The 23,527-nt window shown below is 45.3% G+C and overlaps 1 protein-coding gene across 5 annotated transcripts in view; it reads left to right on the forward strand.

Annotated features, from left to right (window-relative positions):
* STT3B (STT3 oligosaccharyltransferase complex catalytic subunit B) overlaps nt 1-23,527 on the forward strand; it is a 164,500-nt gene that overhangs the window by 10,183 nt on the left and 130,790 nt on the right. For 3 of the 5 annotated variants that reach the window (XM_070727285.1, XM_070727286.1, XM_070727288.1), the window contains exon 2: nt 5,391-5,499. In XM_070727285.1, the coding sequence (XP_070583386.1) occupies nt 5,391-5,499 (109 nt within the window). Of the gene's footprint in view, nt 1-914; nt 1,046-5,390; nt 5,500-23,527 lie in introns of those variants that run through there. The other 2 variants (XM_070727287.1, XM_070727289.1) reach the window with 1 other exon arrangement.

A 23,527-nucleotide genomic window follows, 5' to 3' on the forward strand; every position in this document is an offset into this window, starting at 1 on the left:
AGCTAACATTAAGAGAACCATCTTTTAGGTGTGGCGAGTGGGCGTTTGCCCAGGTTCGCCTGGTGCACCAATTGTGGCCCTTCCTGAACCAGGAGTCACTGCTCACAGTCACTCATGTCCTCAACACCTCGAGATTTGACTACTGTAATGCTCTCTACATGGGGCTACCTTTGAAGAGTGTTCGGAAACTTCAGATCGTGCAAAATGCAGCTGCGAGAGCAATCATGGGCGTCCGCAGGTATGCCCATGTTACACCAGCAGTCCACAGTCTGCATTGTTTGTCCATCAGTTTCCGGTCACAATTCAAAGTGTTGGTTATGACCTATAAAGCCCTTCATGGCATCAGACCAGAATATCTCCGAGATCTCCTTCTGCCACATGAATCCCAGCGACCTGTTAGGTCCCACAGAGTTGGCCTTCTCTTCATCCCCTCTGCAAAACAATGTCTGGCGGGACTCAGGGGAAGAGACTTCTCTGTGGCGGCCCCGACCTCCTGGATCCATCTACCCCCAGAGATTAGGACTGCCCCCACCCTCCTTGCCTTTCACAAACTCCTTAAAACCCACCTCTGTCGTTCAGCATGGCAAAATTGATTCTCCTGGGCCCTCTCCGCTTTATGTAACCGTGATAATGGTGACAGTTCCTCACGGTCGAGAGAGCTAACCTAAGGGGAAGTCTTGAGTGGTGGGTGGTCGTGCAAACACCCCCGGCAAGAGACACAGTCCCTGTGACCAGACGGAGAAAAAACCTGAGGTCCTCCATCAGCCCAAAGGCCCAGCACGCCAAGCAGAACATCGGGGAAGTCAAAAAAAGAGCAAGCGGTAGTATCAGCGAACGTGGCAAATACAGCTATAATCTACTTACCCAATCCGGGTAAAAGTGTGAATTTCGTGATTTTCTTTTTGAAGAATTGTGAGACTCCGGAAGCGGCGAGCGTTCTGAGCGGAGCAAAGACACAAGAAAGGAAAAGGAAGTTGAAGTTGGTGAGCAGAAGTGAATGGCGGACGGAGGACGACGGGAGAAGGAGAGTTGAGAGCGGAGATGGGTGAGAAAACAAAACAAAATGACAAATCCCTGAAAACCCCCTGTGTTTCCTGAGGTGTGGACCTGTGTGGTCCTGTGGAACCGGTGGAATGTCGACCAACGCCAGAAGGTGGGAGATGGAGTGACAGGGGGATGGAGTGATGGAGATTGGTGCGACGGTTGGAGGCAGCAAGGGATCCAGAGAAAGATCAACACAGTGGTGTGAAAGAGGAGGAATTTGCCAGTTTGTTTTGTCTTTTGGAAAGAAAGTCGGGTGAGTGTGAAAGTGTGGAAAGTCAGCCAGGAAGGACGACGAACAGCCTGAGGGGACGGAGTGGCTGTGGGTTTTGCCTCCCAAGGACAATTCCATCGTTCTGTCCATTACCCTGGGGGGCGAATTATTGACCCCATCGGAGAGGGTCCGCAACTTGGGCGTCCTCCTCGATCCACAGCTAACATTAGAGAACCATCTTTCAGCAGTGGCAAGGAGGGCGTTTGCCCAGGTTCACCTGGTGCACTAGTTGCGGCCCTATTTGGACAGGGAGTCACTGCTCACAGTTACTCTTGCCCTCATCATCTTGAGGTTCGACTGCTGCAATGTTCTCTACATGGGGCTATCTTTGAAGAGTGTTCGGAAACTTCAGATTGTGCAGAATGTGGCCGTGAGAGCAATCACGGACTTTCCTAGATATGCCCATGTCTTGTCAACACTCCACGGCCTGCACTGGCTGCCGATCAGTTTCCAGTCACAATTCAAAGTGTTGCTTATGACCTATAAAGCCCTACATAGTATCAGACCAGAATACCTCTGGGACGGTCTTCTGCTGCACAAATCCCAGCAGCTGATTAGGTCCCACAGAGTTGGCCTTCTCCAGGTCACGTCGACTAAACAATGCCATCTGGCAGGACTCAGGGGAAGAGCCTTCTCTGTGGTGGCCCCAGTCATCTGGAATCAACTCCCCCTGGAGATCAGAACTGCCCCCACCCTCCTCGCCTTTCGCAAGTTGTTGAAAACTAACCTTTGTTGCCAGGCATGGGGAAATTGACATATCCCCTAACTATCGTGGTTTATATATGGTTTGATTGGGTTGTGTGATTATTTTATTACACGGGTTTTTAAATTGTTTTTTAAATATTGGATTTGTACGCTGTTTATCATTGTTGTGAGCTGTCTTCGGAGAGGGATGGTATACAAATATTATTATTATTATTATTATTATTATTATTATTATTATTATTATTATTACAAGGAATAGATTGGAATCACTTTAGAATATGTAAACAGATATTTTGCTCTTGAGTTAAAATGGTATATATAAGAAACACCCCCAATTTGGTGGTGGGGTATGAATGTTTTTCTGGTGGTGGGCACTAATCACAAAGCATTTGTATGTTGTGTGCATGTTCATATTTTATAAGACCAATAAAACCTTTTAATAAAAAAATAGTAATTCTAAATTTTTCATACATTTAAAAGTGACTTATAGAATTCCGTTTTCCCTAATAATAACATTCATACAGTGATATTTGAAAGTTCAATTTAATAATAATAATAATAATAATTTATTAGATTTGTATGCTGCCCCTCTCCGAAGACTCAGGGCAGCTCACAACAACATAAACAGTGTACAAATCCAATTATTTAAAAAAATACAGTTAAAAACCCTTATAATAAAATAATCACACTAGGGTTTTAAACTGTATTTTTAAAATAACCCCTCCAGCTGCCGCAGAAGGATACCAGGGTTGATGGTATCAAAAGCCGCTGAGAGGTCAAGAAGCACCAGGATAGAGGACAAGCCCTTGTCCCGGGCCCACCAGAGATCATCCATCAATGTGACCGTGCTGTAGCTGGGTCTGAATCCTGACTGTTGAGGGCCTAGATAATCACCGTCTTCCAAGGACCGCTGGAGTTGGAGCGCCACCAACTTCTCAACAACCTTCCCCATAAAGGGAAGGTTGGAGACTGGACGATAGTTGTTAAAAACGGCTGGGTCCAGGGAAGGCTTCTTGAAGAGGAGGCGCACGAGTGCCTCCTTGTAGGGAGCCAGAAAGGACCCCCCCTGCCTGAACAAGTTTCTTAATCTTTCTTGATAAGATTTTGGAAGTGGTTTGCCATTGTGCCATTGTTTGCTTTCTAGGCTTGAGAAAGAGCAACTGGTTGTATTTTATTTTAATATCAGAAATTCTTTTGTGTGTGTGTGTGTGTTTGTGTGTGTGTTAAGGGTTAATTTATTTGTTCATTCCCCCAAATGTATACAAACACTAATACAGTGTTTCCTTGACTTTTGCGGGTGTGACATTCGCAAAAAAGTCTATACCACAGTTTTTCAAAAAATATTATTTAAAAAATACTCCGTGGTTTTTTTACACACCAAGGGTTTTCTCCCCCCCCCCAATGTACAGTACTGTGCATTTGAACTCTCCTACTCCTCCATCCCAGCTGTCCTGCTTCTTTAAAAGCTCTGCTTCCGCCCCAGCCTCCTGATCCCTCCCCTTACTACTGCCCGTCGCTGCCACAGCAAGCACAGCAAAGTCCCCATCTTGCCATCCCTTTGCCCCTGCGGGTTCTAGGGGGTAAGTAAAACCAGGAATGGAGGAGGGAGGGGGAGGAAGGAAGGGAACATCTCTACTTCGCGGAAATTTGACTTTCTCGGGTGGTCTTGGAATGTATCCCCTGTGAAAGTCAAGGGAACACTACATAAATTTTTAAAAAAAATTAGAGAGATTCTTTGCTCTCTCATCCATTTCTTATTGTACTTTAGATATATCTCTACATGATGATTAATTTGTGGTTATCCATATCAGTAATTTTTAATGCTCTATTGATTTAACTCTATATCTCTTAAAAATAAACATATCAGTTCAAAGTGTATAAACAGGTAAAGGTAAAAAAAACCCCTGATTTTTACAAGTACAATTTTTTCCAGATTGTAAAATAGACCTCTTATTGGATCTCAAAGATCCAATTTTATTCATTTAAAATTTATGTACAGTGATACCTTGTCTTACAAACTTAATTGGTTCCGGGACGAGGTTCTTAAGGTGAAAAGTTTGTAAGACGAAACAATGTTTTCCATAGGAATCAATGGAAAAGTGATTAATGCGTGCAAGCCCAAAATTCACCCCTTTTGCCAGGGAAGCACCTGTTTTTGCGCTGCTGGGATTCCCCTGCAGCATCACATAACACAGAAGTCTGGAGGTGGGGTTTCCCATAGAGGGGAGCCTCAGGGAATCCCAGCAGCACAAAAACGGGTGCTTCGCTGGCAACGGAAGTCTGGAGGCAGGGCATCCCAGAGGCGGCGGTGGGTTTGTAAGGTGAAAATAGTTTGTAAGAAGAGGCAAAATAATCTTAAACCCCGAGTTTGTATCTAGAAAAGTTTGTATGACGAGGCGTTTGTAAGACGAGGTATCACTGTATATTATAGCATGTCTAATGCATGAGGAAAATTATTTATCTTCAGTCTTACAATAGCATCTCTTTGAAGTGTAAATAGATTAGTTATTCTTATTTCTTAATCTTTTTTGTAGCCAATTATACAATTTGTCCCAAATTTTATAAAAAAACTGTCTTCTTTCTCTTTAAGGCCCATCGCTAATCTGTTCATTTCAGCCAATTCCATTATTTTATTTATGATGTGTATGTTAGTAGGTATGGAGTCCTTCTAATTTTGAGCAAAACAAATTCTTGCACCAGTGATCAAATGTATAATTAGGTATTTATCCTCCTTTTTAATATTCATGTCAACCATTCCCAATAAAAGTATTTTATCTATTTCCATATTTCCCCCCCAGTATATTCTCGCTTCCAAATATGACCACCACGTATGAAAGTATGTACCTGGCTTGTCGCTATATTTCCAACAGTTTGGGGAAACCCCTTGGTAAATTTTTGCCAGTCTAACTGGGATAAGGTGCCAGCAATAGAAAATTTTATAAAGACTTTCTTTATACGCAGAAGAAATAGTTAATTTCAAATTAAAATTCTAAAGAATTTCCCATTTGTCCAATTAAATTGTGTGACCTAGGTTTTGGGACCATTTAATCATGACTTCTTTAACTGTTTCTTCCTTCATTTTGTTTTTTAGTAAACCTTTATAGAATCTTAAAATTGTTTTTCCTTCCGGGCCTACAAAAACTCAATTTCTTGCTCATTTGGTTGAAAACCAAATTTTTCCAGATCCATCTTATATTTATTTTGTAATTGGAAATAGGGCCACCAATCAATGTTTACTCCCTCTTCCGCTAATTTTGCCCTCAGTTTAAATTAAGTTAAACATTAATTCCTCAAAGAACACTATCGGGATTTGAATATTTACCTAAAGTGACAATTAGGATTTTTTAAACATCTGATCTACTTTTTCTAGGTTTAACTACAGATCAACACATCATCTTGCATCACATGGATTTTATGAATTCTTAAATTGGTTTGATGAAAGAGCATGGTATCCACTAGGAAGAATAGTTGGTGGAACTGTGAGTATCAGAAAAAAGTAGTAAAATTCTTGACATAAATCTCTTCAAACTGCTTTTATATTACTATTTCAATTTCTACTTTGCAGCCAACCTGTATATATGATCAGAGTGTCCAACAAACCTGGAAAACAGGGAAATTGGGGAATTATCATGGAATTTGTGAAAAAAAACAATAAATCAGGGGGAAATCCAAACCGTATTAAAATGTTTAAAAGTCAGGGAAAAATCATATGTATAAAAAAAGGATCATGCTACCTGGCAGAGTCAAGCAAAAATGAGCATAACTGTGGCAATAACTTGCTTCCTCAGCTACTGATATTTCTCCACTGTTTAGCCATTTGATATGATGTCATCTATGACCATGCCTTAACTAGATCGCAGGTTACAGAGAAATGTCAGGAAAATATCTGGGAATTTCAAAATGCGTTCCCCCTGGACACCCTGATGATGCTCAGTTTTGATTTGTTAAAATTAAATCAAATATGAACTCAAATTTCATCCATAACAAGTATTCCTTTAAAATGCATTTTTAATTTATTATAAAAATGTTAAACATTATTCTCTCACCTCCTAGTTCTCTTGTTACTATCCATCAGATCCAGGGGCGGATTGCTCTACCGCCACTATCTGCGCTACATGTGTAGCTTCGGATGTCTTGTGTGCACACACATGCGCAGGAAGCAAAATCTCAAGGATGCATGTGTAAGATTTTGCCGTTATTTTTGTTTTGACCAAAATCTTGCATACGTGTGCATCCCCTTGTGAGATTTTGCTTCATGCACAGAGGCAAAAACGTGGAAGACACCCGAAGCTACATGCGCAGCTCAACTTTTTTACTGGTGCGGCATCCTTTACCATTCCAGTAGGAACCCGCTACTGGTCAGATCTCTTAAGACATCAAATTAGGTCATAGTACAACATTCTTACAATGTGGATAATAACATTACTTCAAACATGTAAAGGATTTAATATTACTGTAGATATTTCTTATTTACCGTCAAAGATCTGATACATACATTGGCATAAAAATCTATAATATATCGCACCTCACTAAATAGCAGAGTTGATTAATTTAGTTGACCAGGCTACTTAGGCAAAAGTTTATTAATGTAAGTATACATTTCTGTTAAAGTTGCGTGCTGTATGGAAAACAGCAATCATCAAATGGAAGAAGCATACTATTTTTCAGAGTGAAATAATCCTTTAGCAAGCACAGTTGGGATCTGCAACCCAGGTTTCTGAGTGAAGTGGTTACCAAGCAAAATTATGACTGCAGATTTTCTGTAGATATGTAGTTGTTGTCAGTGCTCCTCATCTAACTCTGGTAATGACAGATTCTGAGGAGGATGAGCCAGGCCCATCTTGTTACAATGGGCCAGTGGTGTTGCCAGCTGATGTAGAGAGTGAGAGTGAGGGAGAAATAGACATGGATGAACCTGAAGGACCACCATGGGTGGTACATATGCAGTGTTAATAGAGTCTGACTTAGAGGAGGAGGTGGAATATCTAGAGGCTTTGCTGTCTTAATCCACTTTAGAAGATTAAGAAAAAGTCAAGAACGCTTGTTCAGGAAAAAATGTAGTCTGTAGCTTGTCAACTCTTAGGAATTGTTGACCACTCCCTATAAGTACATAAAGGTGGAATATGGGTAATTCGGGGTGGTGTTCCAATGTTTTGCAATGGAGTCGGATGATGTTTGAGATTTTAGCCAGGTTACGCTAGCCACTCGTTATTTTCTTGCTAAAATCCTTGGAGTAAAATTGCCCTGTCTGCAGAGATGCTGGGAAGCTGTAAATGTAAGTCTGTGAAACTGGAGACTTCTTATCTCGTAGGAATGTACAAGAAGCTTTGATCTTTGGTAGCAGCCTGTTATCCCTTAATTACCCTCACTGAGAAACTGCCAAGATTATCTCACATGCATGACGGCTTGTAAAAATGCGACTTTATATATGAAATGTTTGATTTGAAATATCAGTGTGTGGGTTTGTGGATTAAACTGGTCAGAAATGCAAGGATTGGTCAGGAAGCTCCTTTTTGATCACTGTGCTATGAACATTCACAAAAAGGAACTACATATGCTAATGGTAATCTCTATTAACATTTCACAAAATTCAAATACTATGAAAGGAATCCTTTTATGGACTTACTTATAGTCACAAATTTCTTAATTTTTTATATCATGAAATTGTTTTTGGAGAGAATTCAGATCAATATCTTAATTTAATATAATGTGACCGATACAGGTAGTTCTCCGTACTGAGAGAGCAGGTCCAGCAGTCAAGTGGGTTGCTCGCTGTCCAATCCGTCGAGGACCGAGCCTAGTCTTTAAAAAGCCTGCTGTATCCGCCCCTTCCCCAGAATTCCCTCGGTCCTGCGATCCAGCAGGACATGTGGTGGCTCGTTCCTCTCACAAAACACCTTCCCTTCGTCTTGTTTCTATCAGATAAGTAAAATTCATTATTGCCTTTTACTTTAGAGCTTGCCTTGGTTGTGCACCGGCTTTACTGGGCTTGGCGCCAAGGGAGAAGCCAGGGCGCGGCTCCTGCGGTTTTTTTGTAAACGCCCTGCTCCTGCTGCTGCCGGATTGTATTTACTAGTAAATCTACTCAGCCAGGAGGTTTACCCGCAAGCTAAGGATTGATTTAAAAAGGAAAAAAAGGGCTCTTTTTCCTCCTGTGGTGTGGGACTGTTAGCAAGCTTCCCTTGACTGTCCCCCGGACTTTAGATGCCCCTCTGTTTTTAAAATCTCGGAGTGGTTTATTTTGGCGCGAAGGCCCTCAGCGCCCAGTAATTGTCAGCCCTTGCGGATCGCCCCCATCTGGCACCAGTAAGTCCACCGCTTGACCCTGGAGTAAGCTTTGAGTCCCTCAGGCCTTTTCTCCCTGGCTAGGCCTCCAAACCAGTGTGCCTTGGTTTACTTTTTGATTAAGGTTAGTGAGACCTGCCCTTCTGCACTCCCTGGCACAAACTCTGGTACCGACCAGATTGTGAGTTGCAGACGCTCCTGGGCCTAGGAGTAGGGCCCCCTTCCTCTTGGGAACGTTACCCTAGAAGCTTCTCCCATCAGATTTTGGCTCAACTCTTGTCCCTGTAATTTGTTCAGGCCATGATTTCATTTCCAAGAGAGGCACATCTAAAGGTCCTAGAGAGGTTAGGCCTACTGGTGATGAAATTGATAATATGCCCCAGGCTTCTTCCTCCTCTTCCTCGGGAGCCCATACTATGGCTAGAGCCACCAGGGCTGAGAAGAGAAGGGACCTAGCATTACAGAGAATCCATAAAAAATCAGCTAAACGTTTAAAGGTGCAGGCCCAAGTGCACATTAGCCCTGACCCCCCAGAGGCTTCTAACCTGCCTCCCTCTGGAGTCCCTGTGCTTTCTCTGGATGAGCCAAACCTAAACTGACCCCAACCTAACTTATGGGGCTTAGATCCAGAGGAGCCAGATATTATGGATGATCCCTCCGAGCCAGACCCATCCCAGGCCTTTAGGGTATCTCCATCTTTACCTGCAACCATTACTAATCTGCCTCCAGAATTTCAATCTATGTTTTCTGCCTTGTCTAAAGCCATTGATGCCAAGCTCTCGGCTATCAATGTGCCTTCTCACTCTGGTCCCCTTCCACACGCCCCCCCGGCCCATGAGTTCCCTCTCATCCTACAGAGTTCCAATTAATGAGGATTCGGATTCTTCCCAGGATGAGAACGAGGACGTGGACGTAGAGGATAATGATGACCCTTTTCAGTGCCTGTCAGAAGATGAGGATTCTCAAATTAAGATTCCAGCCCTGGCTGCGATCTTTCCATTCCAACTCTTCAAATATCTTCTATTTAAAGCAAGAGTTTCTACAGGCTTAGCGGGGCAAGATAAACAGTCAGCTTCTTCCACAGATGCTCCTGAGGAAAATCTACCATACTTCATGGAGGAACAGGAAGACAGAGAGCCATTCCAATGCCCAAATTGTTTAAAGATGCTCTGCTCAAGCAGTGGGACCACCCAGCTTTTGGCTTCAATCCCACAACCAAAGACAAGAAATTATATAAGATTTCCCCATCTTATGAGGATCTTCTTGTCTGCCCTAAATCTGATGAACCGGTCAAGACTCTACACTCTGCGGCTGCTATGCCTGGTGAAGCAGATGAGGTTTTAAAACCCGAAGACAAACACCTAGAGCAAATGCTCAAAAGATGTTTCTTCATGGATACCTGGGCTATCAAGTGCAGCAGCAGCATCTTTCTTTTCTAGAGCTATGCTCTTATAGCTTCAACAGCTCAAGCAGCACATCCCCCCTGATGATCTACGAGGCCAAAACGATTTAGATTTGCAGCCAGGTCACTAGCGGTCTCAATGACGGCCAGAAGGCTTCTATGGCTGCGCCCTTGGCAGGCAGGAGTGAGGCAAAAATGGCAGCTGGCCATGGGTCCTTTGAAGCGCGACCTCCTGTTTGGTGACATCCTGGACCCTCTTCTCACTGAAACCGCTGACAAAAAGAAAGTTTTAGGGCCCACCAAAACTGAAGGCCATCAAAACTCAACCCTTTCGACGTCCCAATAGTCAACAGGATCAAGGGTTCGCCTTCCAGAGAAACTCAGGTCAGTATTCCCCTCGTTTTCGCTCCCAAGCTGGAAGAAACCCCAGGGGTAGAGGATCCCGTTACCAAAGAGGTTCCTCCTCGACCAGAGCTTCCAGAAAGCCCAGATGGTGAGCTTCATTCCACTCCCATAGGGGAGCGCCTGGCTTGGTTCTCCTCCAGATGGCGCCATTCCTGTAAGGACCCCTGGGTTATTGCTACTGTGGAATGGGGTCTTCAATTGGAGTTTATTACCATACCTCCTAAATGTTTCATTTCTTGCCCATTCCCCAGGTCTTCCCCATCTCATCTCCGAATGGAGAAAGCTATTCAACATCTGTTATCTATCAGGGCTATCCAACCTGTTCCTTTCTCCCAAAGAGGTCTGGGCTTCTGTTCCATCCTCTTCATGGTCCCTAAGACATCTGGAGGATGGAGAGCCATCTTGGACCTTAAAAATTTGAACCAGTTTATTAAATATAGAAAATTTAAGATGCATTCTTTGTCATCCATTCTAGCTGCTATCCATCCTGGGGACTTTATGGTCTCCTTGGATGTCATGGAAGCCTATCTCCATATTCCCATTGCCAAAGGTCACAGGACATTTCTACGCTTCGCCTTCCAGGGCAAGCACTATCAATATAGGGCCATGCCCTTCGGGCTCTCCTCGGCCCCTCGAGTCTTTACTAAGCTCCCAGGAGCCCTGATGGCTCACATCCGAGCCACGGCCATTCATATTTTATGCTATTGGATGACATATTAGGGCCTTTAAAGAGGACATCTGCTCAGACCTCAACATTACCATGTCTATCCTACAGGATCATGGTTTCTCCATTAATCTCAAAAAAAGTCAGCTCCATCCGTCTACTTCTATTCAGCATCTGGGGGCCATCATAAATTTGGATCTCTCTCAGGTCTTTCTCTCTACTGAGAAAAAAGTCAGTATTAAGGAGCTCATTTCCCAAATACAATCTCAGAGAAGGACTTCCATCGTTACCCTGTCTTCTCTACTGGGAAAGATGGTATCCTGCATTGGCATTATCCCCTGGGCCCGTCTTCACGCCAGGGTTCTCCAATCACTTCTGTTACCGTTCCAGAGATCGGGGAACAGCAATTCGACACACTTCATAGCTGTCCCATCCACAGTTTTAAGATCCCTTACGTGGTGGACCTGCCCCGCTCTGGACAAAGGATACCCCTTTAGGTGTCCAGATCAATTCACCATCACCATGGATGCCAGCTTATTGGTCAGCAGAGGAGGCTTCCAGAGCTATCAACTGGCTGGAATTGAGAGCAGTGTCTTTGTCCCTCAAACAATTCAAACTGCACACCATCAATCAACATGTTCTGATTCTCACGGACAATATAGCTACAAAGAGTCATATTTGCAGACAAGGGGGCACCAGGTCCAAGGCCCTGATGAGAGAAGCCCTGAAGTTGGGTCTTTAGGCAGAGAGGCATCTTCAGTTGTTAAAGGCCGACAACATATCGGGAGTCCTCAGTGTACAAGCGGATTGACTCTCCCGGTTGACTCTCGACGCAGGAGAGTGGAGTCTTCATCCGGCTCTGTTTCAGCAGATCTGCCTCAGGTTCGGTCACCCATTGCTAGACCTATTTGCGACCGAGGCCAATGCTCAACTCCCTTGATTCTACTCCAGGTTCCCATCCCTGGGAGCAGAGGCGACAAATGCACTCAGAATCCTTTCGCCTCGAGGGCTGCTTTACGCCATCCCTCCAATTCCAATTCTTCCAGATGTGATCCACAAGATCATCCTCGAGAAGGTCCAGGTGATTCTGATAGCCCCTCACTGGCCATGCCGGCCCTGGTTTGTGGACCTGCAACATCTATCCGTCCAGGACCCCTGGCGACTCCCTGTTTCAGAGGATATGTTGCAGCAGGGGGCCTCTCCCCATCCAGATCCGGAGTGGTTCCACCTCACTGCTTGGCTATTATCCGGCACGACTTAGATCTGCAAGGATATGACCCGGACACTTTAGAAATAATCCTGAAAGCCAGAAGAGTGTCCACCAACAGGATTTACGACCATACCTGGTCCAAATTCCACCAATGGTACTCACAGGAAGATCTATCCCCCCTGTGTATTCCCATCCACAGGATAGTAGCTTTCCTCATGAAAGGGTTCCAGCAAGGCCTTTCATCCAGCACCATCCATCGCCATCTGGCAGCCCTATCTTCGGTCATAGCAGGGCCTCTCAGACAACCACTCCGCTCCTTTCCGGAAATTCAAGAATTTCTTAGAGATATTTCGAACCTCAGACCTTCCAGAGTTCACAGATATCCGTCCTGGGATTTACCTTGGGTTCTCCATTCCCTTACTCAGGCACTATACGAACCCCTAAGGTCAGCATCCTTCAGGTACCTATCTTACAAGGTAGCATCCCTGGTGGCGATAACATCTGCCCGACGCATCTCAGAATTGGCAGCCCTTTCAATTAGGCAGGATCTATGCCAGTTCCATTCGGACAAAGTAGTCCTGCGTTTGGACCCCACCTTTCTACCCAAGGTCAGTTCCATGTTCCACAGATCCCAGACATTGTGTTGCCCTCATTTTGTTCCAACCAGAACCATCATCTTATAGTCAGATGGCACACCCTAGATCTCACCAGAGTGCTGAGAATCTACATCCAACAGACAAGACCCATTCGGAGGTCTGAAACGCTATTCGTGGCCTACCATCCCAGATCCATGGGATCCAAGGTATCTTCAACCGTAATAGGCCATTGGATCTGAGGGACTATCTCAAAGTCTTATGAGTCAGCTTCCCTCACCATACCTAGAAGTATCACAGCACATTCCACAAGAAGTGCAGTCACATCTGCCGCATGGGCAACTCAAGCTCCATTGGAAGAAGTCTGCAAAGCAGCCACTTGGGCCTCTCCAAACTCTTTCATAAGGCACTACAAAATTGACTCTTACACTTTATTGAATGCTGCCTTCGGCAGAAGAGTCCTCCAATCCGTTATCTCTCACGATAGAGAACTAATCCCTCCCTAGCGACTCATCTATTGGGTACGTCCCACGTGACTGCTGGACCCACTCTCTCAGTAAGGAGAATAGGCATTGATTGCTTACCTGAATGCCCCTTCTTTTACGATGAGCAGCAGTCACTTCCCTCCCTGTATTACCTTTCTAACTATGGTTATTCCTTTAACCTGTTTTCTTCCTATCATGAGAGTTGAACGCTATTGAGCCACCACAATTGAGCCTAAGTCTACGGATTCGCAAATTCTGGGGAAGGGGCGGATCCAGCAGGCTTTTTAAAGACTAGGCTTGGTCCTTGACGGATTGGATAGCGAGCAACCCATGTGACTGCTGTACCCACTCATTGTACGAGAAGAGGCGTTCAGGTAAGCAATCAACGCCTATCCTCTATTTACAACAGTTCATTTAGTGAGAATTTAGTGTTACAATAGGATGGAAAATACTTATGACTGTTGCAGCATCCCCATGGTCACCTGATCAAAATTCAAATGCTTGGAAATTGATTCATATTTATGATGTTGCAGTATCCTGGAATCATATCATCTATCATCTTTTGCAACCTTCTGCCAAGCAAAATCAATGGGGAAGCCAAATTTACTTAACAATTGTGTTACCAATATAACAATGTTAGTGATTAACTTAATAACTGTGGCAAGAAAAGTTGTAAAATTGGGCAAAATTCACTTAACAAATGTTCCACTTTCAGCTGAAATTTTGAGCTCAATTCTGGTTGTAAGTCTATGACAGGGGTCTGCAACCCATGGCTCTGGAGTCACATGTGGCCTTTTCCTCCCTCTGTTGCGGTTGGTTTCCTGTCACTCAAAATACACATTACAACCAGCATGTCATTTATTGAGCTTTTCGACCCATCTTTTTTTGGGGAGTGGGGGGAGTTCAAAATGTTTTTGTTGCATGCAGAAATAAAATTTTGTTTTTTCTGTAACAGTTAATGATTTTATAAACGCAACACACTATAGTCTTTTTATACATAGCATAAATATAAAAAAATGATATATGCAGTGTTGTCTTTATTTTAGATGTCAAAAGTGTTTTGTTGCTCCCGGTGTTTGTAAGACCTCCGCGTGGCCATTTTCAGCCTCCACGGTCTTCTGCAGCACTAGGCTTGTGGGGGCTTGTGATCCCTGCAGCCCATTTTTGGCTGATACAGTGCTACAGAAGGACATAGAGGTCAAAAACAGCCTGTGGGCGGAGGGGGGCACCCCATTTTGTCTGTCAGAGTGCTGCAGGAAACAGAATTTTCACTTTCTCTTTAGCAGCATCTGTTAACCAGAACTACCGTGTTTCATTGAAAATAAGACAGGGCCTTATAGTTCTTGGCTTTGTTCTTATTATTGGGGGGGGGGGTATTTTCAGGGTGCAGGAAGCGGACCGTGAGGCGCGCATCTTAATGGAATCTGGCAGCTCCATGTTATCTCTCGGCTGGTCTATTTAATTCCAGTTCCAGCTCCATCCGTCACCATAGAGTAGGAAATGCACTCGCAGAGCGATTGCTGCCCTAGCAGGGGATTTGGAAGCCGCAGAGCTGGAGTTTGGGGGGAGAGAAAAAAAGAAAGACTTCTGCTGCTTTTGCTTTTGGCTGCACGCAAAGAAAGCAGCAGAAGTCTTTCTTTTTCTCCCCCAAATTCCAGCACTGTGACTTCTAAACCCAAGCCAGAGCAGTGGCTGCTCTGCAGGGGAGCTTCCTGTTCTATGGTGATGACCAGTGGAGGCCTCCCTTTCACCCCTGCTCCTTTCCACTTCAATCTCCCCATGGTTACCCACACCTGAGCACTGACTGACTGGAGCACCCTTCAGCACGCCCAGGAGGCTCACCTTGGGAGTCACCAAATGGGATGGCAATTGAGCCGGACTCCTTCTGGGGCAGGGAGCCTTGCAGGCCCTTTATCTGCACATTCTTCTACCTACAGGCCCTGCTTACTCTTCCCAGGTACCCGGCAGCAAGACACTGGGCAGCCACGCTGAGGGCAGCCCCGACAGATGCAGCTTGGCCAGCCTGGCCATAGCCAGTGCTCCTTGCATGCAGCTGACTTTGGCCTCCATGGAGCCAGCCAAGGTGTCCTTAGGTGGCAGCAGTTGGCAATCCAACCTGAGCAGACAGCGATAAGTCCAGCCAGGTGCAGCAACAGAAGCATCTGATGACCAAACCTCTCGAGCAGGTTTGGAAGAGTGCATGTAAAACACAGTACCAGGACAGGAAACCTTTTGGTTGCATTCTGCATGCAATAAATCTTTCTACCCTTTCGCTCCAAGAGGCTACCGAGGCACGATAAGTCTGATGAAGACTCACTTCTGGCGTAGGTTGAAAGAAAGATTTCTTGTGTGCAGCCAAATGGTCCTTGTCCTGGCACTGTGTCTTACTTGAAATCTCCCCTCCACTGCCTAGAGAGGAGGGAGGGAAGGAAGGAAGTTTCTTCCCCCTCTCACTTTGCTCAAGAGACGGAGACAGGGGAGGGTCAGTGAAGACAATGCTAAGGAACATGATGGAACAAGTGTCAGGATTCATATCTCATGGTGGGATTCAATTTGGGCATGGCAGGTAAGGCGGGGTGAGGTGGACCATAAGACGTGGGTCCTACCTGGCGGGTAGCTCCGTCGTGTTCCTTGGCGTTGTGTCCAGAGAAGGAAGCCCACATAGTAAAAGAAAACTCATTCATTCAATCAAACTTCAAATTGCGAAAAGTTTTCTTTTATAATGAGCTTTCTTCCTTGGACACAATGCCTAGGAACACGATGGAGCTACAACTGTCATGTTGGAGATGCAACTCACAGTGGGGTGCAATTCGGGGGTGGCAGGTGAGGCAAGGTGGGGTGGACTGTGAGACATATATCCTACCTAGGATTTATAGCTCCGTTACATTCCTCAGAGAGAGAGAGAGAGAGAGACAGAGAGAGAGCATGTGATAGGAGGGTGCATGCACACTCTGCAGGACATGGTCAGGATCATATTTCATTTTCCTTACAGTGGTCATCTGTTGCCTCTCACTTGCTCTCCTGGTCAAAAGAATGCCTGGCGCAAAAAGAGCTGCTCCCAGTATGTGTCTCCCTTTCCCAGGAAAGTAGTTGGGGGGGGAGGCTAATTTCAGTGCATATTCTGAAAAGTCTAATTGACCTTATTATGGGGACATGTATTATTTTTGGGAAAACAGTGGGTATCCTCCAAGATTCGGTTATTCTCCAGAGAGGACGGAGATAGCAGTCAGCGTGGGTTGACTCCATCCGTCAACTAATCAGGATTGAGCCCATAGTACTAAAGATTCAATTCTGTCAATCCCTCCGCTTTTTTGTTCAGTCCTAGACTTGGCAGGATGTTTGGTCAACCTCTGTGCTAAATTGCTTTCTCCTTCTCCCTTTCAGACTATAAGTTCTTTCCTTTTAACAAACCTTAAAAAAAAAGGGTTTTCTCCTTTTCCTCCCTTTGCCGCTTGCTGGGGAAATGCGTTAGTGATGTGAGGGAAGGTTTGTCCTTCTGAAGGTCGCTTAAGCCTCGGGTAGGCCAGCCGCCTGGTTTCCCATGCAATCCACATATCTGGCAAACAAAGCGGAGAGTTGGGGTACAGCTGGGAGGAATTGAATTTTCCGGTGCCTCTCACCTTTCCCCTTGGCCTCCAGGCAAACGGATTTGCCGAAGTGGTGACTTCCTCCTGCATTTCTCTTTGTCGGCTCCTCTGGCACTGACTATACTATATGGTATGTATGTATGTATGTATGTATGTTTGTATGTTTGTATGTTTGGTTTTTATATTACAGTGGTCTTTCGGTTTTCGAACGCTTCCTTTCTCATACATTTCGGATACCGAACAAAATTTTCTGCAAAAATTTGCTTCAGTATCCGAACAAAAATTCGGATACTGAACAGAAAATTTTGGTTTCTATCCGAAATGTAAGATCTGAGGGACGAGGTGAGAGGGAATGGGAGTCGGAACGCCCCTCCTGGCCGCCCTCTTAATAGCCTTCCAGTCTCTACCTTGTAACTTCTCCACGCAGCAGGAAGGGTAGGTCTGGCTACAATACCGGCAGCTTCGTGGGGGCTACTTTCCTCAGCGTTCAGTCGGTTACCTACAAGCAGCTGCACCAATTTTTTTTCCCCGGCGGTGGCGGCTCCGTCGGCTTCCCTTCAAGGAGCAGCAGCAGCGTGGGGAATGTCGCGCGGTTCAGTTGGTTACCTCCAGGCAGTTGCACCAACTTTTTCCCCGCGGCGGCTCCGGCGGCTTCCCGGAAGCTGCCCAAGCCGCCGCCGCGGGGAAAGAAAAAGTTGGTGCAACTGCCTGGAGGTAACCAACTGAACCGCGCGACATTCCCCACGCTGCTGCTGCTCCTTGAAGGGAAGCCGACGGAGCTGCCACCGCCAGGAAAAAAAAATTGGTGCAGCTGCTTGTAGGTAACCGACTGAACGCTGAGGAAAGTAGCCCCCACGAAGCTGCCAGTATTGTAGCCAGACCTACCCTTCCTGCTGCGTGGAGAAGTTACAAGGTAGAGACTGGAAGGCTATTAAGAGGGCGGCCAGGAGGGGCGTTCCGACTCCCATTCCCTCTCATCCTGTCCCCTGAGATCTTTATCCCATAGGAAATAGAGGAAATACTGTAGATTTAATTGGTTCCCAGCAAGTCAATGGGCTGGGAACCAATTAAATCCATTTCCATTATTTCCTATGGGATAAATTAATTCGGTTCTCGACCAAATCGGTTCTCAACCACAGTTCTAGAACGGATTATGGTCGAGAACCGAGGTACCACTGTAATTGATTTTTAATCATCAATACCAAATTACTATTGTACACTTTTATTGTCGCTGTTAGCCGCCCCGAGTCTCTGGAGAGGGGCGGCATACAAATCCAATAAATAAATAAATAAATAAATATTAAGTTCCTTGGTCTCATTTTAAGTGGCCTTCCTTTGGTTGCAGCGCAGCGCGTTGACAATTAGATTATCAGCTTTGCTGATCGATTATCGCCCCAATCAGTGCTCGCTCGTCCAGGAGGGCTCTCAGTTGATTAGGAGACTGTCTTTTTATTGGTTCTAATTTCATGTGTAAGTAGAGATAGCCGATCTAATTGATTGAACAAATTTTGGGAGGTTTTTTCTGCTTTGTTATCTGACTGTAAAAAAAAGGGGAATTTTCGGCTTCCTGCCATTTCCTCTGCCTTTCTAATTGCCAGCGGCCATTTTGAAGGCCTATTTTGTTCTGCCATTTTCTGTCACTATGGCCACTTCTTCCAATAGCCAGGACCCAGGGACTTCCCCCTTACCACCTGTTGTCCTTGGGGGAAATCAGAGTCCTCAGGCCCGAGCTCCTTGGGCTTTTCCTATGCCCATTCTAGAAAAAGGGCCTTGAAGTCCAAGGACAATAGGCCCAAGATAATTAAGACCTCTAAGAAAACGGAAATGAGGCTTCATAATGCTCTAATCAAAATCTGTGATAAGGCCTCTAAAGTTCACACTTCTTGCGGGAAGATTCCTTCTTTTCAAGCCCCTGAGCAGATGGACAAAGTCCTTATGCAATCCCATAATCTGGTGCTGGTTGACACTGATAATTGGGGCTCTTCTACCAATATTGTGACTTTTCCTCCTCCTTCTCTTTTCCTCTGTCTTGCCTCTGGCTTCTACTTTACCTCAGGTTGCTACCCCTCTTATTCTTCCTCCTCAGCCTTTTCCCATCAATCCTTAGCTACAGGATCCTAATAATGTGCAAGCCATAATTTTGGATGCTGTTAATCAGAGAGCGTTACTCAATGTATGCAGTTTATGAGGGGCCCTCAAGTGCCAGTGGCCATTCCTCTCAGTCTGTCAACCCTGCCATTCTGGGGATTCAGAATCCTGTCCAGGCCTGGCAGATGCAACCTCAGCCTGTGTACAGGGCAGAATTTAGGGCTCCCACAGAGAAGGAGGAAGGAGGCCCTGACTTAGACCCATCGGATGATAAGGGTATCGCTCTTGAACCTCCGGCTACTGTATTTTTAAAAAATAATTTTTAAATTGATTTTATAATATAAAACACACATACAACATATAGTGCACAGTGATTGTGCCCATTACCAGACAATCATTCGTACCCCACCACCAATCAGGGATGTTTCTTGTATAAACCATTTTAACTCAAGAGCAAAATATCTTTTTTACATATTATAAAATGATTCCAATTTGTAGCTTGGTTTTGGATTCTACATGCCATGTATTGTCTTACCTTGTCCCATAGTCCCATCAGTTGTCGCAAATTAGTTTCATTGACCAAATTCATCCTTTTTTCCATAATCTCAAAATGAATGTGGTCCACCATGTACCGGTACCAATTTTGCATTGTCCATTTTGTCACATCCTTCCAACCCAGAACTATTATAGCCTGAGCGCTTTCTAGCGCTGCTTGTTTTATTTCTCTAAATTCTCCCATCTCATTACTTTTGACTAATATTGCCATTTTCTTAGCGATTATCCATCTTATATTTAACATCCTATTAATATCCTCTTGCACTTTTTACCAAAAATTCTGCACTACTGGGCATTCCCAAAACATATGCATAAACACTCCTTTATCTTGGAACCCATGCCAGCAAATACCTTTAACATTCTGCTGGAAATATGCAAGTTGAATGGGTGTCTAATACCACTTGTGTAATATAGTAGTACCTCGTGATACGAACCCCTCGTCATACGAACTTTCCGAGATATGAACCCGGGATTCGGAAATTTTTGCCTCTTCTTACCAACTTTTTCTGTCTTATGAACTTGCCGCCTCCAACGCCGAACCCGGAAGTTCGGCAAAAGTTCGGGTTCGGGTGGCCGCTGAGAAGCCCCGCTGCTCGGCTTTCGCCTTTTGAAACAGCCGGTGGGCTTCTCGGCATCCTCCTGACCCTGAACGCCAAACCTGAACTTTTGCTGAACTTCCGGGTTCAGGGTTCAGAAGGCCGTCGAGAAGCCCCGCCGCCCGGCTGTCGCCTTTTGAAACAGCCGGGGGGCTTCTCGGCGTTCTCCTGAATGCCGAACCCGGAGGTTTGGCAAAAGTTTGAGTTCGGCGGTCGAGTTTGGGAGGACGCCGAGAAGCCCCGCCACACGGCAGTCAGCTTTGCAAAAGAGCCACGGAGCTGTCGGCCGGTCAGGAGGCTCAAATGGAGGTGGGGAATCCCAATAGGGAATTCCATGGGCAGAGCTTTGACGTCACGAAGATGTCCTTCCTGGCTGGCCGAAATGTGGACTCCAGGAAGGATGTTTTCGTTGCGGTGCCCGGCAAAGCGCCGGTTTTTGGGGTAGTTTTTTTGCTTGCACGCATTAATTGAGTTTACATTGTTTCCTATGGGAAACATTGTTTCGTCTTACGAACTTTTCGTCTTACGAACCTCCTCCCGGAACCAATTAAGTTCGTAAGATGAGGTATTACTGAATTTTCCTTCTCATTTCCCTAACCCTTGTATTCTTAATTTTCGTTATATTCTCTACTATATTTTTCATCTCTTGAGCCTCTATTTGTATTTCATTTTGCCACCATTTAGTCAATCCTTGGATCATACCCCCATCTGACTTCACTAAAATCTTATATATATTACTTGCTTGCGCCTTGGTACCCTCACTTTTTTCTCTTATTATTTTCTCTAACTCTTATCTCTCATCATACACCATCAATTGTTTCTTTTTCAATTTCAATAAATTATTCCAATCTCTACTCAGCTGTTAATCTCAGCTATTCTTGTATCAATTCTATTTCCCTTATCTTCCTTTCTCTTTCTCTACCCACCTCTTTCTAATATCTACTTCCATACATATACATTGTCCCCTCATATAAGCCTTACATACATCCCACACAATTGATTGTTTAATATTGCTCACATCATTAATTCTAAAATATTCACATAACTCTGTCTGCAATTTATCTTTATCTTGTTCACTAGAAGTTACAACTGCATTATATCTCCAAATTATTTGATTGCATTCCTGACCTATTTCCAATTCTGCCAGTAGTGGGGCATGATCTGACAACCAAATACTTTTAATATCTACTTTTTAAACTTGTATATTGCCCACCCTGGTCATTAACTAAATGTGTGATATCTTGCTGAATAATAAGTACCTCTATTTGGTATATCTGCATGGAGATCCACCATATTAAGTATTTAAATGTAACATTTGGCTGCTCTGATGGATGATCTCTGGCGGGCGCGGGTCAGGGGTTTATCCTCTGTCCTGGTGCTCCTTGACCTCTCAAAGGCTTTCGATACCATCAGCCATGGTATCCTTCTGCGCCGGCTGGAGGGGTTGGGAGTGGGAGACACTGTTCTTCAGTGGTTCTCCTCCTACCTCTCTGGTCGGTCGCAGTCGGTGTTAGTGGAGGGTCAGAGGTTGACCTCTAGATTGCTCCCTTGTGGGGTACCTCAGGGGTCGGTCCTCTCCCCCCTGCTATTTAATATCTACATGAAACCGCTGGGTGAGATCATCCAAGGGCATGGGGTGAGGTATCATCAATATGCAGATGATACCCAGCTTTACATCTCCACCCGTTGTCCAGTCAGTGAAGCAGTGGAAATGATGTGCCGGTGCCTGGAAGCTGTTGGGGTCTGGATGGGTGTCAACAGACTTCAACCCTGATAAGACGGTGTGGCTGTGGGTTTTGCCTCCCAAGGACAATTCCATCTGTCCGTCCATTACCCTGGGGTGGGAGAATTACTGACCCTCTCAGAGAGGGTCCACAACTTGGGCGTCCTCCTCGATCCTCAGCTCACATTAGAGAAACATATTTCAGCTGTGGCAAGGGGCACGTTTGCACCAGTTGCGGCCCTATCTGGATCGGGAGTCACTGCTCACAGTCACTCATGCCCTCATCACCTCGGGGCTCGACTACTGTAATGCTCTCTACATGGGGCTACCTTTGAAAAGTGTTCAGAAACTTCAGATTGTGCAGAATGCAGCTGCGAGAGCAATCATGGGCTTCCCTAAATATGCCCATGTCACACCAACACTCCGCAGTCTGCATTGGTTGCCAATCAGTTTCCCGTCACAATTCAAAGTGTTGGTTACTCGTGGCACTGGACCAGAGTATCTCCGGGACTGCTTTCTGCCGCACGAATCCCAGTGACCGGTTAGGTCCCACAGAGTGGGCCTTCTCCGAGTCCCATCAACTAAACAATGTCGTTTGGCGGGACCCAGGGGAAGAGCCTTCTCTGTGGCGGCCCTGGCACTCTGGAACCAACTCCCCCCAGAGATTAGAATAGCCCCCACCCTTTTTGCCTTTCATAAGCTCCTTAAAACCCACCTCTGCCATCAGGCATGGGGGAACTGAGATATTCTTTCCCCCCAGGCTTCTACAATACAGTGGTACCTCGGTACTCGAACGCTTTGGTTCTCGTACATTTCGGATAACGAACAAAATTTTCGGCAAAAATTTGCTTCGGTATCTGAACAAAAATTCGGATACCGAACAGCCAGAGAAAATTTTGTTCATTATCTGAAATGTTACCACCGGGGGCTGCTACAATCCCAGCAGCTTCAGTGGGCTGAGGAGCTCTCTAAGAGCTCCAAGCTGCAGGAAGGGTGGGGGCTGCTACAATCTCAGCAGCTTCAGGGGGCTGAGGAGCTCTCTAAGAGCTCCAAGCTGCAGGAAGGGTGGGGGCTGCTACAATCCCGGCAGCTTCGGGGGGCTCCTTTCTTCATTGCTTCCTCTTATTACCTGTAAGCAGCTGCAAAAACTTTCTCCTTCCCGGTGGCTCCTTCCCTTCGAGTAGCAACAGTGCCGGGATCGTCACGTGATGAAGGGAAGCCGCCGGAGCCATCTCAGCAGTTGTTGCCGCTCCAGCAGCTTCCCTTCATTACGTGACGTTCCCGTTGCTGTTGCTCCTTGAAGGGAAGGAGCCACTGGGAAGGAGAAAGTTTTTGCAGCTGCTTACAGGTAATAAGAGGAAGCAATGAAGAAAGGAGCCCCCCGAAGCTGCCGGGATTGCAGCAGCCCCCACCCTTCCTGCAGCTTGGAGGAATTATAGAACTCCTCAGCCCCCCGAAGCTGCTGGGATTGTAGCAGCCCCCACCCTTCCTGCAGCTTGGAGTACCGAATTTATTTATCCCATTGGAAATAAAGAAAATAGATTTAATTGGTTCCCAGCAAGTTAACAGGGGCTGGGAACCAATTAAATCCATTTCCATTATTTCCTATGGGATAAATAAATTCGGTACTCGACCAAATCGGTTCTCGACCACACTTCTGGAACGAATTGTGGTCGAGTACCGAGGTACCACTGTATATGCATGGTATGTTTGTGTGTATGTTTGGTTTTATAATAAAGGTTTTTAGTTGTTTTAGTATTGGATTGTTACATGCTGTTTTTATCACTGTTGTTAGACGCCCCGAGTCCACGGAGAGGGGTGGCATACAAATCAAATCAATCAATAAATAAATAATAAAGATCCTACTATTTCCAGTTCCATTTGTTAATTTCATATTGAAATCTCCTGCCATAA

The sequence above is a fragment of the Erythrolamprus reginae genome, chromosome Z, assembly GCF_031021105.1.
Source record: "Erythrolamprus reginae isolate rEryReg1 chromosome Z, rEryReg1.hap1, whole genome shotgun sequence".
Classification (NCBI taxonomy): Eukaryota; Metazoa; Chordata; class Lepidosauria; order Squamata; family Dipsadidae; genus Erythrolamprus; species Erythrolamprus reginae.